This window comes from Fusarium solani (genome assembly GCF_023522795.1).
Source record: "Fusarium solani strain SB1 chromosome Unknown bctg00000012, whole genome shotgun sequence".
Taxonomy (NCBI): Eukaryota; Fungi; Ascomycota; class Sordariomycetes; order Hypocreales; family Nectriaceae; genus Fusarium; species Fusarium solani.
The window spans coordinates 2166609-2181143 of NW_027072146.1; the positions used below are offsets into that span (position 1 = coordinate 2166609).

A 14535-nucleotide genomic window follows, 5' to 3' on the forward strand; every position below is an offset into this window, starting at 1 on the left:
TATGATTCTCGTGAAGCGAGAACAGTTGACCTACTACCACTAGACCATCAGGCCGCTCTGTTGGCAGCGGGCACAACTTTTCGAGCAGATAACCCGATTGGGGATTAGCGCGCGCTAAACTTTAGTGCTCGCGCTTATTTTAAGGAGCCCATTTGCATTGCTCGAAAAGAAAAGCAAAGTCATGTCGCGCCAAAGCAGTTTGAGTTGAGATTTCATTCAACATGTGCGTCAGATCAGCTCAAAGTTACAAACAACCTGGGACTAGATCTGTCTATATTGGTGTGAGCACTTCATAGTCGACAAAAATTTCCGCCGACCTTGGGTCAAGCAGTCTTCGTTGAAACATGGTTAAAGCTGAAACTCAACTCTCTCAAGCATGAGTCCTTGTCTTGGGTCGGTTTATGTCCAATACAATTACAATCGATTCCGATACACTGATATTTTTCCGTATCAAATATCGTTTCTTCATCCCCGTCTGAAGTTGTTAGGTTGTATACCAGCGCTCGTCTTTGTCCCTTGTGCTGCGCTGTTGAACTTGCTGCCATTGGATGCGGTCCATGAAGGCTGTACCACCCCCCAGGTGACTTCCAATGATCTCAGAGGCAGCTTGAGAGCCTTTACCAGTTTGAAAGGCGCACGTATATGTAGCAAGCCCCCCAGTTCTCTAGAAACCCGTTTTGTGCCTTTATCTTATATTATATTTACTTAAATACTTAAAAATTTCTTATTTGTTGTATTATATTTTAATGTACTTATTTCTTACTTTATAAACACTTATTTATAGGCCTTAATAAATATATATATAAAATAAATCTTTATTTATTATTTATATATTATATTAAGTTAATAAACTTTATTATTACCTTATATATAATAAGTCAATTAATACTTAATAAATATTTGTTTATAGTAATAATGATTAATAAATAAAATATCAAATATAAATTATTATAAAAAGCTTTAACTTTAAGATAGCCTTAAAAATATATAAAAGGCTTCAAAGTATATAACTTTAATTAAGGTATTCCCATGCGCAAACTCTCAAGCTGGACGAGCTCCACGACACTGTCAGAACCTCCGGCGGCATCTAGCGAACGTGGATTGTGGTGACCACTGCTTCCGCAGAGCGTCGACGCCAGATGCCGCTTGGCGAGAACCCGGCCTCGCACGCTCCTCGATACATGGCGGGGGCTGCCTGATGAAACTTGATGTTCGTTGGCAGTAGATCCGAGCATCTTGGGGAACCATCGACCATGTAGTTGCCGTGCCTGCGGAAGACAAGCACACACTACACCCATATCACCTTCAATCACCGACCAGAGGCTAAGGGAGGTGAGGTCATCTGTAGCTTGTTAGGACGCGGTATCAAAGGTAGAGCGTCGCCGAGGAAGCCGGTACGAACACGTGATGTTTTTCGAGTGTTGATATCGGGCGATAGCGTAGAGATGGATGATGCTGATGATGGTTATGCTTCAAGATGGATGAGTTGCATGCTGGCAAGCGGCCGGGGAGCTAGAGTGTCGCTGCTGCGACACGAGGGACGTGCTTACAACAGACCTATGCAAAGCATAAAGGCCACGAGGACCTTCTTCTTGTATTCCATTTGCAGCGGCCATAGCTGGAAAACGGGCATTACCATCATGAAGAAGTCGGTGATAATGGCAATGAGGGACGCCGACCAGATCAGCGCGCTTGTGGAGAGGCACGAGCCCTCGTCCGTACCCTTCCATGCATGCCAGAAGAAGCCCAGCGGCCTGCACTGCACCATGTATATGATGCTGAAGACGGCGCCCCAGATGGCTGTGAAGACTATGCTGAGGATGACGAGACGGCGGAAGGCTTTGCTGGGGAAGATTCGATAAAAGCCGAGCAGGATGGATATCTTGATGGCTGCCATGGAAATGGTGTAAACCCATCCTGCCATCCAGAATAGCTAGGTTTTATAGACACATCAGGCTTTCGCGTCACCAGCAGCAAAAGGTCGAGGCCGACTTACCCAGAAGAAGCGCGTGATTCCGTCTGCTTCGAGAGCCCACAAGTATCGGCCACCCGCCTGTGTAACTATTCAAACTGTGAGCCGTCTATTCTCTAGGCTGCAAAGCAGACTCCTGAAAGACCGTACTCGAGAAGCCCAACAAAGTGGTGCCTACTGAGGCGGCCTGGTGTATCTCGTGTCAGCCTGGAGCAACTAGACAGCAAGACAACACAATGACACTGACGTATCCTAAGGCAATCACGGCGTCGTCCCACCACCATGACCCTGACAGGCGGAAGCGGGCCACGGCACGCAAGACGATGAATACCGTGGCCAAGAACAGAAAGATGGGCATCAGGACGAGAAACGGCAGGCGGTTGTCTCGAGGGGGCATTTGGCAGATGTCATTGAAGATCCTTCGTGTTGCTGGATGCGTCCTTGGTAAGCATGATGCCCGGGTTGGAATTTGGAAAACAGGTAGAGACTGGCAAGCCAGCTACCCACCCAGCTGTTGCTCAACCGAGCAGGGCTCTGCTATAGAGCCAATCCACCTCTGCAGCACATCAAAGCGGCAAGTGCAGGAGGCTGTTTGGACGTGGCACGGGTCCGAGGCAAGGAGTGAAGCCGACGTGCTGCGCTGCTCAAGTGAGCCGGGGGAGTCCCTGGGAACGGGGGATGCGGACAACACGCGACGTACCACACACTCCGGGAGCTTGTCGAGCAGTTGTGGGGAAGCCTGATTGCCCATGGCGTAAAGTAGGAGCGGAGTCCTGGGGGCGGGAAGCAGATCTCGCGATGTAGTGGCCGTACGATGGGAAGGGGGGCGACGTGAGCTACGCATCTTTCCTGCGGGTCTGCTATATATAATTTGAGGGGTTACATGTGCTATACCATGTTGGCCATTCTATCTACCACCAGAGGCAAAACTCAAGGGCAAAGCCGCAGCCTCTCGACCGCACTGTCCCCTTGTTTGAGGCGTGCCAAGGTGGTGGGTGAGAGAGAGCTGCCAAGTCTCCTCGCTTGGCCATCTTGTCGCAGGTGCCCCTCGAGAAGAGAGTTGTCATCCGGTGCTATTGGAGGTGATGGATGGCCAAGGAGGCCAGCGCCGTGAGATGGGCTCGGAGCTGAGGTCAGCCTTTGGGAATTGAGTGGCTCAGCCGCCGTAGCGTCGGCTTCCCCACCCCCGCAAACTCTGGGGTTGCGGCAAATCCCCCCTCCGCACGTCCTTTCGGGCCCCGGCGCGGGCTGATGGGACAGGGTACCAAATATCATGGGCCTCAGCACGACTTGGCGGGGACGACGTGTGTCTGAGGGCAGGGTTGTTGCGAGGGAGATGGGTCAACTGCATCGGCATCGTGCTCCAACGGCCACATACCCCCAACCAGGTCGATATAAAGGGGCCGGTCATGTCCGTCCGTGTTCCTGTGATGGCCACGCAGCACCGGCGTGTCGGAATCATGGATGCCCCTTCTCTGCCTTCCTTTGAGGGCTACAGTTCCAAAACCTTCACCTACAAATCCGTAGATGGCCTGGACCTTAAACTAGACGCCTTGGTCCCTCTGGACGCCCCGGACCAAGTTCCGGTCGTTGTCCACATCCACGGAGGCTTCCTTGTGAGTCTAGCGAGTCCTTGGCACAAGACGCCATCGCTGACTTGAAGATGTAGGTCATCGGGGACCGATACAGCATCCAGCCGTACTGGTTGATCAAGGCGTGCGTGAGACGAAGATGGATCTTCGTCAGCCCCGACTACCGGCTGATCCCAGAGGCAACAGGCCATGACGCCTTGGAAGACGCGGTCCACGCCTACGAATGGGCCGCGGCAAGGCTGGCGGCGCAGCTGGGCATCCGGACCGGCGGCGTCATCCTCGCCGGCTCCAGCGCCGGTGGGTTCCTCGCGCTGGCGGCAGCGAGCCGGGCAACCACTAGGCCGCTCGCGTTGATTTCAATCTATGGCATGCTGGATCTCGCACACGAGCGGTATACACGCAAGGGAACCAACATCATGGGCCTGCCGCACGTCAACGGCGGGCCGATACTGGATCAGTTTCTCGCGGGAGACAGGGCTGGAGCCGCCGTCCTCTCCGGATATCCCTGGCCACTAGACCTGGCCAAGGATTCCCGCTTCGGACTCGTTGCGGCTCTGCATGTCGAGGCCCTCCTCATCGACGTCGTGACGGGTGTGCCTGGCCTGGGCGAGGCCATCGCAGCACAGGGGCCGAAAGAGGCCATCCCGGCCGAGGCACGGCCGCTGTTCCCAGCTACGTTTGGGCCACTCGGCAGCCTCCCGCCGACGCTCCTCTTGCATGGCCGAAACGACACCGGGACGCCGTTCGAGACGAGCCTGTCAGTCATGGCAAAGCTGGAGGACGCTGGTGTACGGGTCACGGCCGAGTTCCCGGGCGATGCCCCGCATGGTTTCGACGTCTTGCTGGGTCCCGTTGACCTGGAGAGCCAGCCGTCGACGGTGCTAGATTCGGAGGCGGTACTGGGCCTGAAGAAGGTGATTGGGTTTCTGGATTTAATAACGGGGACTAAAGAGTAGGGCCACGATGTCCCGGTATGCCGACGTGACGCGGCAGGACAAGCTCGACCATGTGAGGCCGTTGGAGAACAGGGCTGTCTTACACCATTATATCGTTACGCTATAGAATAAACCAACTTGCGATGACAAGGAAGAAAAGTTGAAAGTAATAACAAATAGCTTCTAAAGACCCCGAGGGCCCATCCAGGTTTGATGAGATGACCCAACTGCGGAGGCGGACGAAGGGGCCTGCTGAGGGTCTGGTTAATAGAGACACATGCCCCTCATCTTGTTCAGCCCAAAGAACGGCTCTCAGCTCTTAAGGGTGAACAGGAAACGGCGGGCCTACAAGGAAACACCGAGGCCACTTAGCTCTATTATAAAGTCCCTCTTGTTGTAGACATCGGTGTGTTGTTGGTCGAAGGCACGCGTAAGCGAATCGGTCGGCATGACTGAGCTGGCCTCGCTTCAACTGCAAGATACTGACTATAATGAAATCATGAGCCCAATATTCGTTTTTCTTCTTCTTTTTAGCCGTAATTACACCTACCTGCCCCAACAGACTAGCTTGGAGCCTCCAGGACTCTGACTTCTTACTGGGCGTCTCAATTCCTTTGAACATGACACCTACTGAGAGTGTGGCGAGTTGTGTGATCTTGTTAAGCAATGGAGTAGTAAAAGAGCTTTGAAACAGATGCCACCGAGAGACGGCCGACAAGAGCCATTTACCATACTTGTCGTCTAGAAGTCTTTGATGGCTGCTCGATGAAGCCCACGGTGTGTTGCTCTCTGGGGCCGGGTGGTGACACAGGGCCAGTAAGTTACGTTGGATTTAAGCCGTAACTTGGCTACCAGTTTCTTTATCAAACATTCCGCAAGTTCAATTCCCTCCAAACCGCCTGTTCTTGATCTAGTAGGTGTAGAGGCAGCCCTTGTTCCAAGCCATAGGGCCAGAGAAGCAAACAAAGCACCCGCGTATTGAGCCCTGCATCAATGCTCCCTTCTTCGAATCTTGATGTTAAAGTTTCGTTGGAACGCGAACCATTGCGTTTTTGTGAGCCAAGGCTCGCGCTCATCAACGACCTGGGCGTCAAAGTGCCGGAAGAATTGCGCAATGTACTTGAACATCTCGACAGTGGCGAGGTTCTTCCCAACGCAGCTCCTGCTACCCATCCCAAACTAGGAAGTTTTGAATTAGCACTAAATCAATGCGGTCCTTCGGGGCTGGGAGGGATGACTTACAGTTGTCAAAAGCGAATTCTGGGCCTTGATCTTCTCATCGTCCCCGGGAAGCTCTGGGATCCATCGTTCGGGGCGGAAGGCGTCTGCGTCTGCGCCGAAGATGTCCCTGTCGCGATTCATGCTCCTGGGGCTCATGCTGCAGATGGTCCCCGAGGGCAGATAGTGTGAGCCAATCTGGACGCCCTCGGCCGGCGAGTATCGCGGGAGTTGATATTGAATAGAGGGGTGCAGCCGGGTGCTCTCGCGGACGACAGCAGAGAGGTAGGGCAGCTTTTCGGCCTCCCTGAAAGTGATTTCGCGACCCTCCCGGGCAACCCCGAGCGTGTCGTAGGCGCGGTCGATTTCGTCGACAAGCTTCTGCTTGACGGATGGGTGGGTGAGGATAGCCCCGAGGCATGCGAGGATGCCTATCGTGGTGGTGTCCGCCCCGGCTCCGAGGATGTTGACCCCTTCGATCATGACGTCCCCCTTCTTGACAGGGAGCCCCTGGGGGTCCTTGGACTCGATGAAATGCTGGAGCATGTCCCTGCGCTGGCCCGGCGCAAGCCCAGCCTCCATCCGCTGCTCCACCCTCTTCTCCAGCCACTGCAGGAAGACGTCGAAGGCGTTCAGCCTGCCGCCGCCAAAGGTCCGGACGAACCACCTGGCGGCCGAGTTGTTGAACCAGAACATCTGCAGCGGCATGTTGCCCATGTTGGCCATGAGGTAGAAGCCGTCGTGGATGGACTGAATGATGCCGTCGACATCCTTGCCCTGCTCGAGAAAACCAATGGTCCCACCCATGGCTAGCTTGCCGACAGTGTCAAAGGTAAAGTAGTTTGCCCATCTGTCTAGGGGGACTGTTTCGTCTCGATCTGCAAACTCTCCGAGCTTGCGCAGGTTGAGGTCCATGACATCCTGGACCAGGGGCTCCATGGCGAGGATGGCCGTCATGGAGTATGCGCCCGAGACGCGAGAGCGAAGATGGCGGTGGACCTTGACATCGGTGGCGGCAAAGAAGCTGACGGTCATGTTGGGAACGATCCACGAGTCGTACCAGCTTGTCTATTTCGAACAAAGTTGTGTGTGTTAGTTAGCAGCTCGGATACAACTTTCTTCATTCGCCGGGGTTCCAAGGGCTTGCCTTGCTGATCTGCTTTCCATGGCCGTACAGGCTCCTGAGACCGCCCTCGTCGACAAAGCTGACTTCGTTGGGCGCGATCCGGACCACCCTTCCGTACTTGCGATGGAGGCCCAGCACATCGTCATGCCATGTCCCCCGGAAGTACCTCTGGTTGCGCCACGCTTGGCTGACCTTGGCTAAGAAGGGCCCTGGCACCTTGCGTAGGGGATGGAACCAGATGTCCTTGACGATGTTGGCCAGGACGAAGCCGACAGCAAGGATGGCAAGGCTGCGGAGGTTCAGGAGGGCGGCGAGGCGTCCGGCCAATGAGGAGCCGGGTGATGCGATAATGGGTAGCATAATCCTCGATAGCTGCCCCGGGATAGTGTAGTTCTGGAAGGACATGTCTGAAGATGCGCCTGCGGCTTAATGCGAGTTGAGGGGACGCCAGACAGCGGACGACTGAGTATGGGTGACGGCTCGAATTTATCCATTTCGCAGTTGCGAGTGTGCTCTGGGGAGCCAGCGGGACGAGGTTTACTGGGTGCCTATGTGATTGACGCGGTGTCGGGGGCTTGTCGTTAGCCTCGAGATGTGTTGTGCTTGATTAAGGAAGCCGTTGGAGCGCGGAGGTGGGGATGGTCCGGCTCAGTTGGCGGGGAGCTGTAAACTACCAGTACCGACGATGCGGGCTCTCTGCAAGTGCATATGGGGTACGGAGCAGAGGCCTCGAATCTCGATGAAACACGGGCAGCGGGCCAAGCCGACGATGCACCGCGAGGTCCCCGACCTGCTGCGAACGCCGAGACAGACTCTGCCGGTAACTAGTTGGGAGATCTTTGCCCCCGGGCAAGGTACATAACCTCGGGCCAGATCATTGAAAAGAATACGGGCGACCTGATGGGACTGCAGGCTCATACAGTGGCACAGGCACGGCACCTGCGCGACAGGCATGCCCCGGGTTGCCGTGGGGTGCCGTTGCGGGGGAGGGGCATTTTCCGACCCTGGGGAATCTGGGGAAATGTGACGTTGGCTAGGTAAGGAAGGAATAGGGCGAAAATCTAGTACGTGCTGCGCAGTGCATAGCTGCCTACCTAACGTTAGATAGCGGCCTCGAGTAATGTTATGCCATGAGCGAGTCGAGACACGCGCTGCTGCCCGCGCTTCCAGAGAGGTTTGCATGAGGTGGCGGGCTGTCTGTTCGCTGAAGGGGCGGGGGCCTGCAGCGATTTTATCGCCATAGCCCAGGGCAGTCTAGCGGTCCAGATGCTCACCCCCTGCGCGGAGCCATTGGAGGCCACTTCCCAGCTACAGCATCCCGGTTGGAATCTCCACCCGTCCTCTCCTCTACATCTTCATGTCCACGTCCCATCCATCCCCTCCGGCTTCTGGATACGCCCCAGATTGCACAACGATGCCCACCGCTAGACCACGGTTTGAATGCCCAGTGTGCTCGGTGCGTTTTAAGAAACTAGGTGAGAACAACAAAACCACTTCCCCGTCCTTGTCCCCCTCGCCCCTCTTCATCTCCGCGGCTCCGCGTTTCTAGTCCGGGGCTTGGGGTGTGGACGTGATCGAGTCGGGCCTCCGCCTTCAAGCTACTCTTGCATTACCAAGTCGCTCACCTTCAACTCAACCTAGATCACCTCAACCGTCATCAGGTGTCGCGTAAGTGCCCTGCTGTTGCCCCAACCCTACGCGGCAGCTTCCAAGCCCCATCCAGCCTGCTAAGCAAAGGCACGCGTTTCTAGACGGCGATGAACGCCCGTTCCACTGCGACTTTTGCTCCTTGAGCTTCCGCCGCCGGTAAAGGCAGCCCTTGCAGAGACAGACCCAACAAGCCAGTCCCTCTACTAACCAACTCTCTGTCCAGCGATGCTCTGCTTCGCCACTGGCGGACGTGCGAGCCACGGCTAGAGGCGGGTGCGGCGGCACCTCCCTTGGAGACGCGGCAGCGCGGTCGAAAGCAGAATGCGTGCAACAGATGTGCGCAGCTCAAGAAGAAATGCACGGGGTCGTTTCCGTGCGACTCGTGCTCCGCTACCGGCCGCGAGTGCAGCTACCTCAGACCGCCGCGCCGGAAATCCGCCTCGACCGCGGATGCCGACCACACGAGCAGCGCCATGCTCTCGCAGATGGGCGGCTTGGAAGACCTCGTCCGCGGCATTGACCCGTTTGGGGATTTTCTCGGCGAGCAGCTCTCGCTCCGGAACTTGCTTCCAGCTGGGCTGGACGAGTGCAGCGCTGCGCCATCGCCGACTCTTACGCGCGTCAGGCAGGACGAGCACGGCGGCGATGTGTCTTGTTCGTTGCCCGATTCGCTGCCCATCTTGACGTCCCTGGCGGTGTCGGAGCACTCGCCTCAGATTCAGGACATCCCATGGGCAGCGGCAGATATGTTTTCCTTCATCCCCTCCTTGTCCGGCATCTCGACATGGCGCTTTGCTTTTCTGTCGAGATTCACGTCAACTCATGGCATGGCAGACTCGTTTGACTGCGGCGACGCCGACCTTCGCCGGCATGTCTTGGGCGTGCTGGCTCCCCAGCTGCACCTCCCGACGCTCACGGCTCACGACTCGACTGTCCCGTGCAGCAGGCCTGCGCCGTCTTGGACCAATACCGGCCAAACGTTTAACCTGGAATCCCCCGCCGGGTTGGATTCCCAATGCCAAAACACCATACGAGCGCTGCTGCTGCGGCTCGACAGCCTCGACGGCGAGATAGCGGTACCTGGGGGCTACCCCGACTCCGAGCTGGTCGCCCACCATCCCCTCGAGGCCAAGTCATGCGAAATAGTGCTTGGTATCAAAAACACACTCTGCGCCGAGATTCGAGGCAGCCTCAACGCACCCGTGTGGACTCAGGCAAGAGAGAACGCCTGCTATCGATTCTTCTCTCCACGCAACCTTGAACGGTTCATGACCACCTTCTGGTCCTTCTGGTACCCCAACTGGCCCGTCTTCCACAAGCCCACCTTCAGCATCAGCCAAAAGTCGGCCCAGCTCGTTGCTTCGCTATCCTTGATCAGTGCTTGCCTGACCTCGGACGAGAGCGACCGCAGCCAGGCCCTGATGTGGCTGGCCGTCGTGGAGAAATGGGTCTTTTCTCACCCCGATTTCTCCGAGCGCCCCATCCACCTCCAGGACGACGACAACCACGCTCGGCACGCAAACGTCGAATCACGCCTCGACGCTCTACGCGCAGCCTATGCTGTCGTGCTGCTGTTGTCGTGGGAGGGATCCGGAGACCAAACTTGCCGAGGACGGAGGAATCGGTTCGCCCAGGTAGTCTGGGTGGCTCGCAGCCTCTACCAGGCCGCGGCGGCCCCTCAAAGCTTCGACCGCTCCACGTCTATGGTCCAGATCAAGAGCTGGCGTGACTTTGCCCTCAAGGAGGAGTGCATCCGCACATTAATGTATGTCTTTCTCCTTGACTGTGGCTACGTCATGTTCAACAACACGCCGCCACGCATGGTCATCAGCGAGCTTCAGTTCGGACTGGCTTGCCCAGAGTCCTGCTTCAAGGCAACAAAGCTCGACGTGTGGCTGGCCTCGATGTCGACATATTTACAAAGCCAGTCCACATACGGGGCCATGCGCCTCTCCGACGCGATAGACACGATGCTCAAGGCCGAGCTGACAGCCAAAGAAGCCGGCCTTTTCCAGCACACAAACCTTGTCAACTTGTTTACCATTGCAAGCGGTACGTCTTTTGTAGTTTGCCGCCGTGTTCGTGTAGGGCTTCTGAGTATGGCCCGATGCTGGCTCGGACCCTAATCTATCCCTTTGGAGGTACGGGAGGGTTACAAGAGGAATTAACTAGCTGACTCGGACTGAAGCGTTCCACAATCTCATCTTCCACCACAGCACCGGCCCCGCGCGTCAGCTGAATAACCCGTACCTGTCTTGCGGCTTACGAAACTGGATACGAGCATGGGATACTCGTGTCCTGACTCCAGACGACGTCGACACCGCCCAGCCCGACGTCTTTGACTGGTGGAGGAGGATCGGGTTCATGAAGTACGCCCCCGAATTCTGGCGGCTGGCGGTCGTTGTCTTCAAAGTTTCCCGCGACGGCCAACAAGCCATTGTGCACGGCAACCAGGGATTCGGCGGGGTCCGGCGGGCGAGCCTGTTCAAGGAATTCGATAGCTCAAACATGCAGCAGGTCAATGAGCTAATCACGCAATATCAAGACCTGAATGTGCAAGACGCCCATGTATTAGACTTAGAATAGCTCGCTCTAAAACCCAAGTGTACGAAAAGCTTCCCATCAGTCCTTTGTGATGTCGGTGTCTACTCGGCTGTTGAGAGTGCTTCCCGGCCCAGCATCTTTCACCCTTTGCTGGGGCGAGAAGACAGTTCACGCCAAACCCCAACACGTCACATTCTCTACCAGGGCACATCTAGATGGGGGAAGTAGCAGTAGCTTGCTGGGGATTCTGGGCGAAACCACCCCCCTCTCCTGGCCTCCTTGTTGACGATTCCTAACGGGGCTCAAGTCGAAAAACCCCGCCCTGACGCCGAGAGCCTCGCCAGCTAGACTCGGGGTCCAAGGCCCTGTCGAATTTCCGGTTGGTGTGTATAGCCATGATCAGGCAGATCCGTCGTGGTTTTATGTAGGGGCGGGCCCACAGGGGAACAGCAATTCCCCCCTTCGCTGATCAGTTCATGGGCCGGCAAAGTCCCCCGTTCACATTGGCATTCCGTCCATCTGGCAATGGGTTTCGGCGTGTACCGATACCGCACCTTGCTCCTCGTTTAAATACCCAGTACATGGGACAACTATCCACGGTTTCTAGGCTCACTGGAGCAGGACCGTCCTGTCCAAAGAGCACCAACCACACCACTTGCATCCTCACCATGGCCAACCTCCTGAAGATGCTCAACAAGGCAACTAGTGCCGAGCCCGGCGTCCCCTTGGCTCTCCCCCCGGCATCGACATGGCCACCTTCAACAAGTTTATCGCTGCAGCGACAGATGTCGTCAGCGCCCAAAACATCTCCGTCATTTCCGCAACGGGCCAGCTCGGCCAGACGGACTACCTCGACCCTGCAGAGGCACATGACATGTTCCACCTCGTCGGCAGAGAGCACTTTGGCCCAGGGGCCGGATGCTAAAAACACGTGGATAACCACTAGAAAACGAAAAGACTTTCTTGACTCTGCCCAGTCTTAGGCGATGATCTTCTACCAACATATACTAGTCACGGGCCGGCGTATAATTAGAAACCGTCCATCCCGATGCTCAATAAATCTCAAATTCCTCGTCAACAGGCTGGGTTTTTAGAAACTCTCCATGCATAATCCCATCGATGTACGCATCTCCCACATAAGTAAACCCTCCACCCTCCCGCGGTCGTAAGATGATTGGCGACTTCACTCCCCAGAGCAAAGTAACCAAATCACCAGGTCGAACCATCTTGTATCCGAGCCCAAGCATGGTCTTGGGTGTCTTGAAGAGAGTCCTATGGTAGTTGAAAAGTCTCTCGTGCTCTTGGAGTCTCTTTCGAGCATTAGCAAGCTGGGCTGAAACGTCATCGATCTCAGGGGGCTTGTTCCAGAAATCTCGTAGATCATGGATAAAGTTTGTCTGTTCTGAAGTCAACTTATCGGTGTCAATGGGACTTCGGCGCATAATCTGTCGGACCAAGGTTGCAATGTCTTTTCTCATGGAGGCGTTTATTCTCCTGTACCAATGAGGCGCCAGAAGAACTCGCCATATGTAGTCCTCTCCAGGGCCGATTTCAGTTCCAAGATTCATGAAATCGCAAATCGACTTTAGTCGAGAAACCGAATTTGCGAGATCAATAGCTGCGCGTTCCCTTCCACCAGTCTCTTTGTGTGGCTGCATGACTTCCGTAACGATATCAACCTGGCACCCATGGCGGCGAAGAATTCCGAGGCTGTCATCGGTGCTAGTGCGAGTAACAGGAGGCACTGGAACTCCTTGAGTCGCGTCGAATTGTATGGACATGTTGATTGAGTCTTCCGAGATTCCATTTCTCCCCATCTCTCGCCAGTCGGGGACCCAGGAAGGCAAGCCATCATCACCCTGCTCTTTTGGAACGCAGCTGTCGAGCTTGTACGATCCCCAGTGCCTGCCGTCGCTTTCTATAAAAGCTCTCGTCGTGGCGGTAAACACTTCAGCCATGCTCGCTCTGTAGTCTACCTGAATACCCAGACGATCGTTGTCTGTAGTGACGCCCAGTAGCCCAAAGACAATATCTCTAGGGTCTGTAGCCGAGTAAAATGGACGATCTGGAGGGTCCATATGGTGAAAGAGGAGGTCGTCTAGGTATATCTGATGCCCACGAAGCTTCCGAGAACGTGTTGCCATAGCCAAATTGTAGGAAAAGTTACTGTGCAAGCCCCTGCCAAAGTCTCTCGTTTCGGGGCTGTGAAAGCGATAGCGAGCATAGCAAGCATCGATGACGCTCAGAGTCGCTTTAAAAATACTCAACGACATAGTTTTGGTGCCACACACGATGACGACCTCTTTCGCAAGAGCAACCTCTTGAGTGATCCAGATCCGATGCCAGTAGTCTCTTTCCATCAGACCCTGGATTCCGGTCGCTAGGCCCTCGTCACCATGATCTTTGCCTCGCAGATCTGGCTCGTGGAGGATATCGTGTAAAAGGCGAGCATATCCCAAGACATTGCCATCAGTTCCTGCAGAATCCTTGTAGGAAGTTGGATTATTGAGGTAAGCAATGACCCTTTCATCCCTGGGCAGCAAATCTAATCCCTCAAACTTCATGGCTGTTGGGCCGATGTGAGAGATAAAGGCCATTGCTGCGTCACTCCCATTTGAGCCTGGGCCTAACCAAGAGTACACACGATCTGCATTGCTAAAGATGGCTCGCATTAGGCCAACTTGATAGCTCTTTTCATCAAGATCAGACTGCTGAATGCATATTGAGTCGATCCAGAGCCAGTCGTGAATGCCGTTTTCTCGCAGTTGCTCAAGTCCAGCATGGAGATTGCGACCAATCTTAAGAGAGGAGCCATTGACGCTGATTTCGACCGTGTCTGAGACGTCTCCCCAGACGTAGGATAGAGCCGAATAGCTGGTCTCGCTCATGGAGGAATGGCGCAGTTCGAGCGAAAGACCAGGTTTAGAGCTAGACTGTTCATGGAAACGAACAAGCCTGACTTCCGACTCATCCCGTGAAAGGTGATCGTAGAGAAACATAATGCCGACTTAACAAGGCGATGTCATTTCAAGAGAAGGGTCCAGTTGGTGGCATGAGGTAATTGCGGTGCGCCAATTGTCTGTTGGGGGTAATCATAGGCAGCAGTATGCACGTAAACCACATAATCGGGCCCGCCAAAGGATCCATCGTACCAGGGTCCCTTGAACAGAGAATCATCGTACTACGACCTCCGGGTTTTGATGGCTGTTTTTTCATTGTGGCCAATAGCTCTTTTGGATACGTCACTACGTTTACAGAAAACGGGTTTCAGACATACCAAATATTCACATTTAGTACACAGGGACTCGTGCGCGTACGGTGTACCCCAGCCTCGCTTGGTCCTAACTAACCTGCTGCCAACTCCTCCCTCAACAACGGGAATACTGTAACGTTAGAGGCCTCAGCTCAAATAACCAGGGATGGCAGGGAACAATAACACACACCTCATCCTATATGATCCAGGATATCTAATAACCACAGGTTATAATATTCATCCTA

General features: G+C 54.8%; 6 protein-coding genes across 6 annotated transcripts; 2 read left to right on the forward strand and 4 right to left on the reverse strand.

Moving 5' to 3' along the window:
• Window positions 1–1016: 1016 nt before the first annotated feature.
• On the reverse strand, window positions 1017–2723 carry MRS44_016743 (uncharacterized protein; the record flags this gene model as incomplete). The annotated part of the gene is made up of 4 exons (XM_065618161.1): window positions 1017–1342; window positions 1558–1933; window positions 1997–2053; window positions 2673–2723. 4 exons carry the CDS (start codon window positions 2721–2723, stop codon window positions 1017–1019), a joined length of 810 nt encoding a protein of 269 aa, XP_065474233.1.
• Window positions 2724–3432: 709 nt separating this feature from the next.
• MRS44_016744 (uncharacterized protein) lies at window positions 3433–4520 on the forward strand (the record flags this gene model as incomplete). Its single annotated transcript, XM_046278654.1, has 2 exons — window positions 3433–3588; window positions 3642–4520. The coding sequence occupies 2 exons, from the start codon at window positions 3433–3435 to the stop codon at window positions 4518–4520; spliced, it is 1035 nt and encodes a 344-aa protein (XP_046130661.1).
• A 969-nt stretch (window positions 4521–5489) lies between these two features.
• Window positions 5490–6752, reverse strand: MRS44_016745 (uncharacterized protein; the record flags this gene model as incomplete). Its single annotated transcript, XM_046270128.2, has 2 exons — window positions 5490–5678; window positions 5742–6752. The coding sequence occupies 2 exons, from the start codon at window positions 6750–6752 to the stop codon at window positions 5490–5492; spliced, it is 1200 nt and encodes a 399-aa protein (XP_046130660.1).
• An 85-nt stretch (window positions 6753–6837) lies between these two features.
• MRS44_016746 (uncharacterized protein) lies at window positions 6838–7248 on the reverse strand (the record flags this gene model as incomplete). Its single annotated transcript, XM_046281333.1, has 1 exon — window positions 6838–7248. One exon carries the CDS (start codon window positions 7246–7248, stop codon window positions 6838–6840), a length of 411 nt encoding a protein of 136 aa, XP_046130659.1.
• Window positions 7249–8200: 952 nt separating this feature from the next.
• On the forward strand, window positions 8201–11962 carry MRS44_016747 (uncharacterized protein; the record flags this gene model as incomplete). The annotated part of the gene is made up of 5 exons (XM_065618162.1): window positions 8201–8299; window positions 8393–8511; window positions 8717–10545; window positions 10682–11010; window positions 11744–11962. 5 exons carry the CDS (start codon window positions 8201–8203, stop codon window positions 11960–11962), a joined length of 2595 nt encoding a protein of 864 aa, XP_065474234.1.
• A 127-nt stretch (window positions 11963–12089) lies between these two features.
• On the reverse strand, window positions 12090–14036 carry MRS44_016748 (uncharacterized protein; the record flags this gene model as incomplete). Its single annotated transcript, XM_046276653.2, has 1 exon — window positions 12090–14036. The coding sequence occupies one exon, from the start codon at window positions 14034–14036 to the stop codon at window positions 12090–12092; it is 1947 nt and encodes a 648-aa protein (XP_046130657.1).
• Between the last annotated feature and the right edge of the window lie 499 nt (window positions 14037–14535).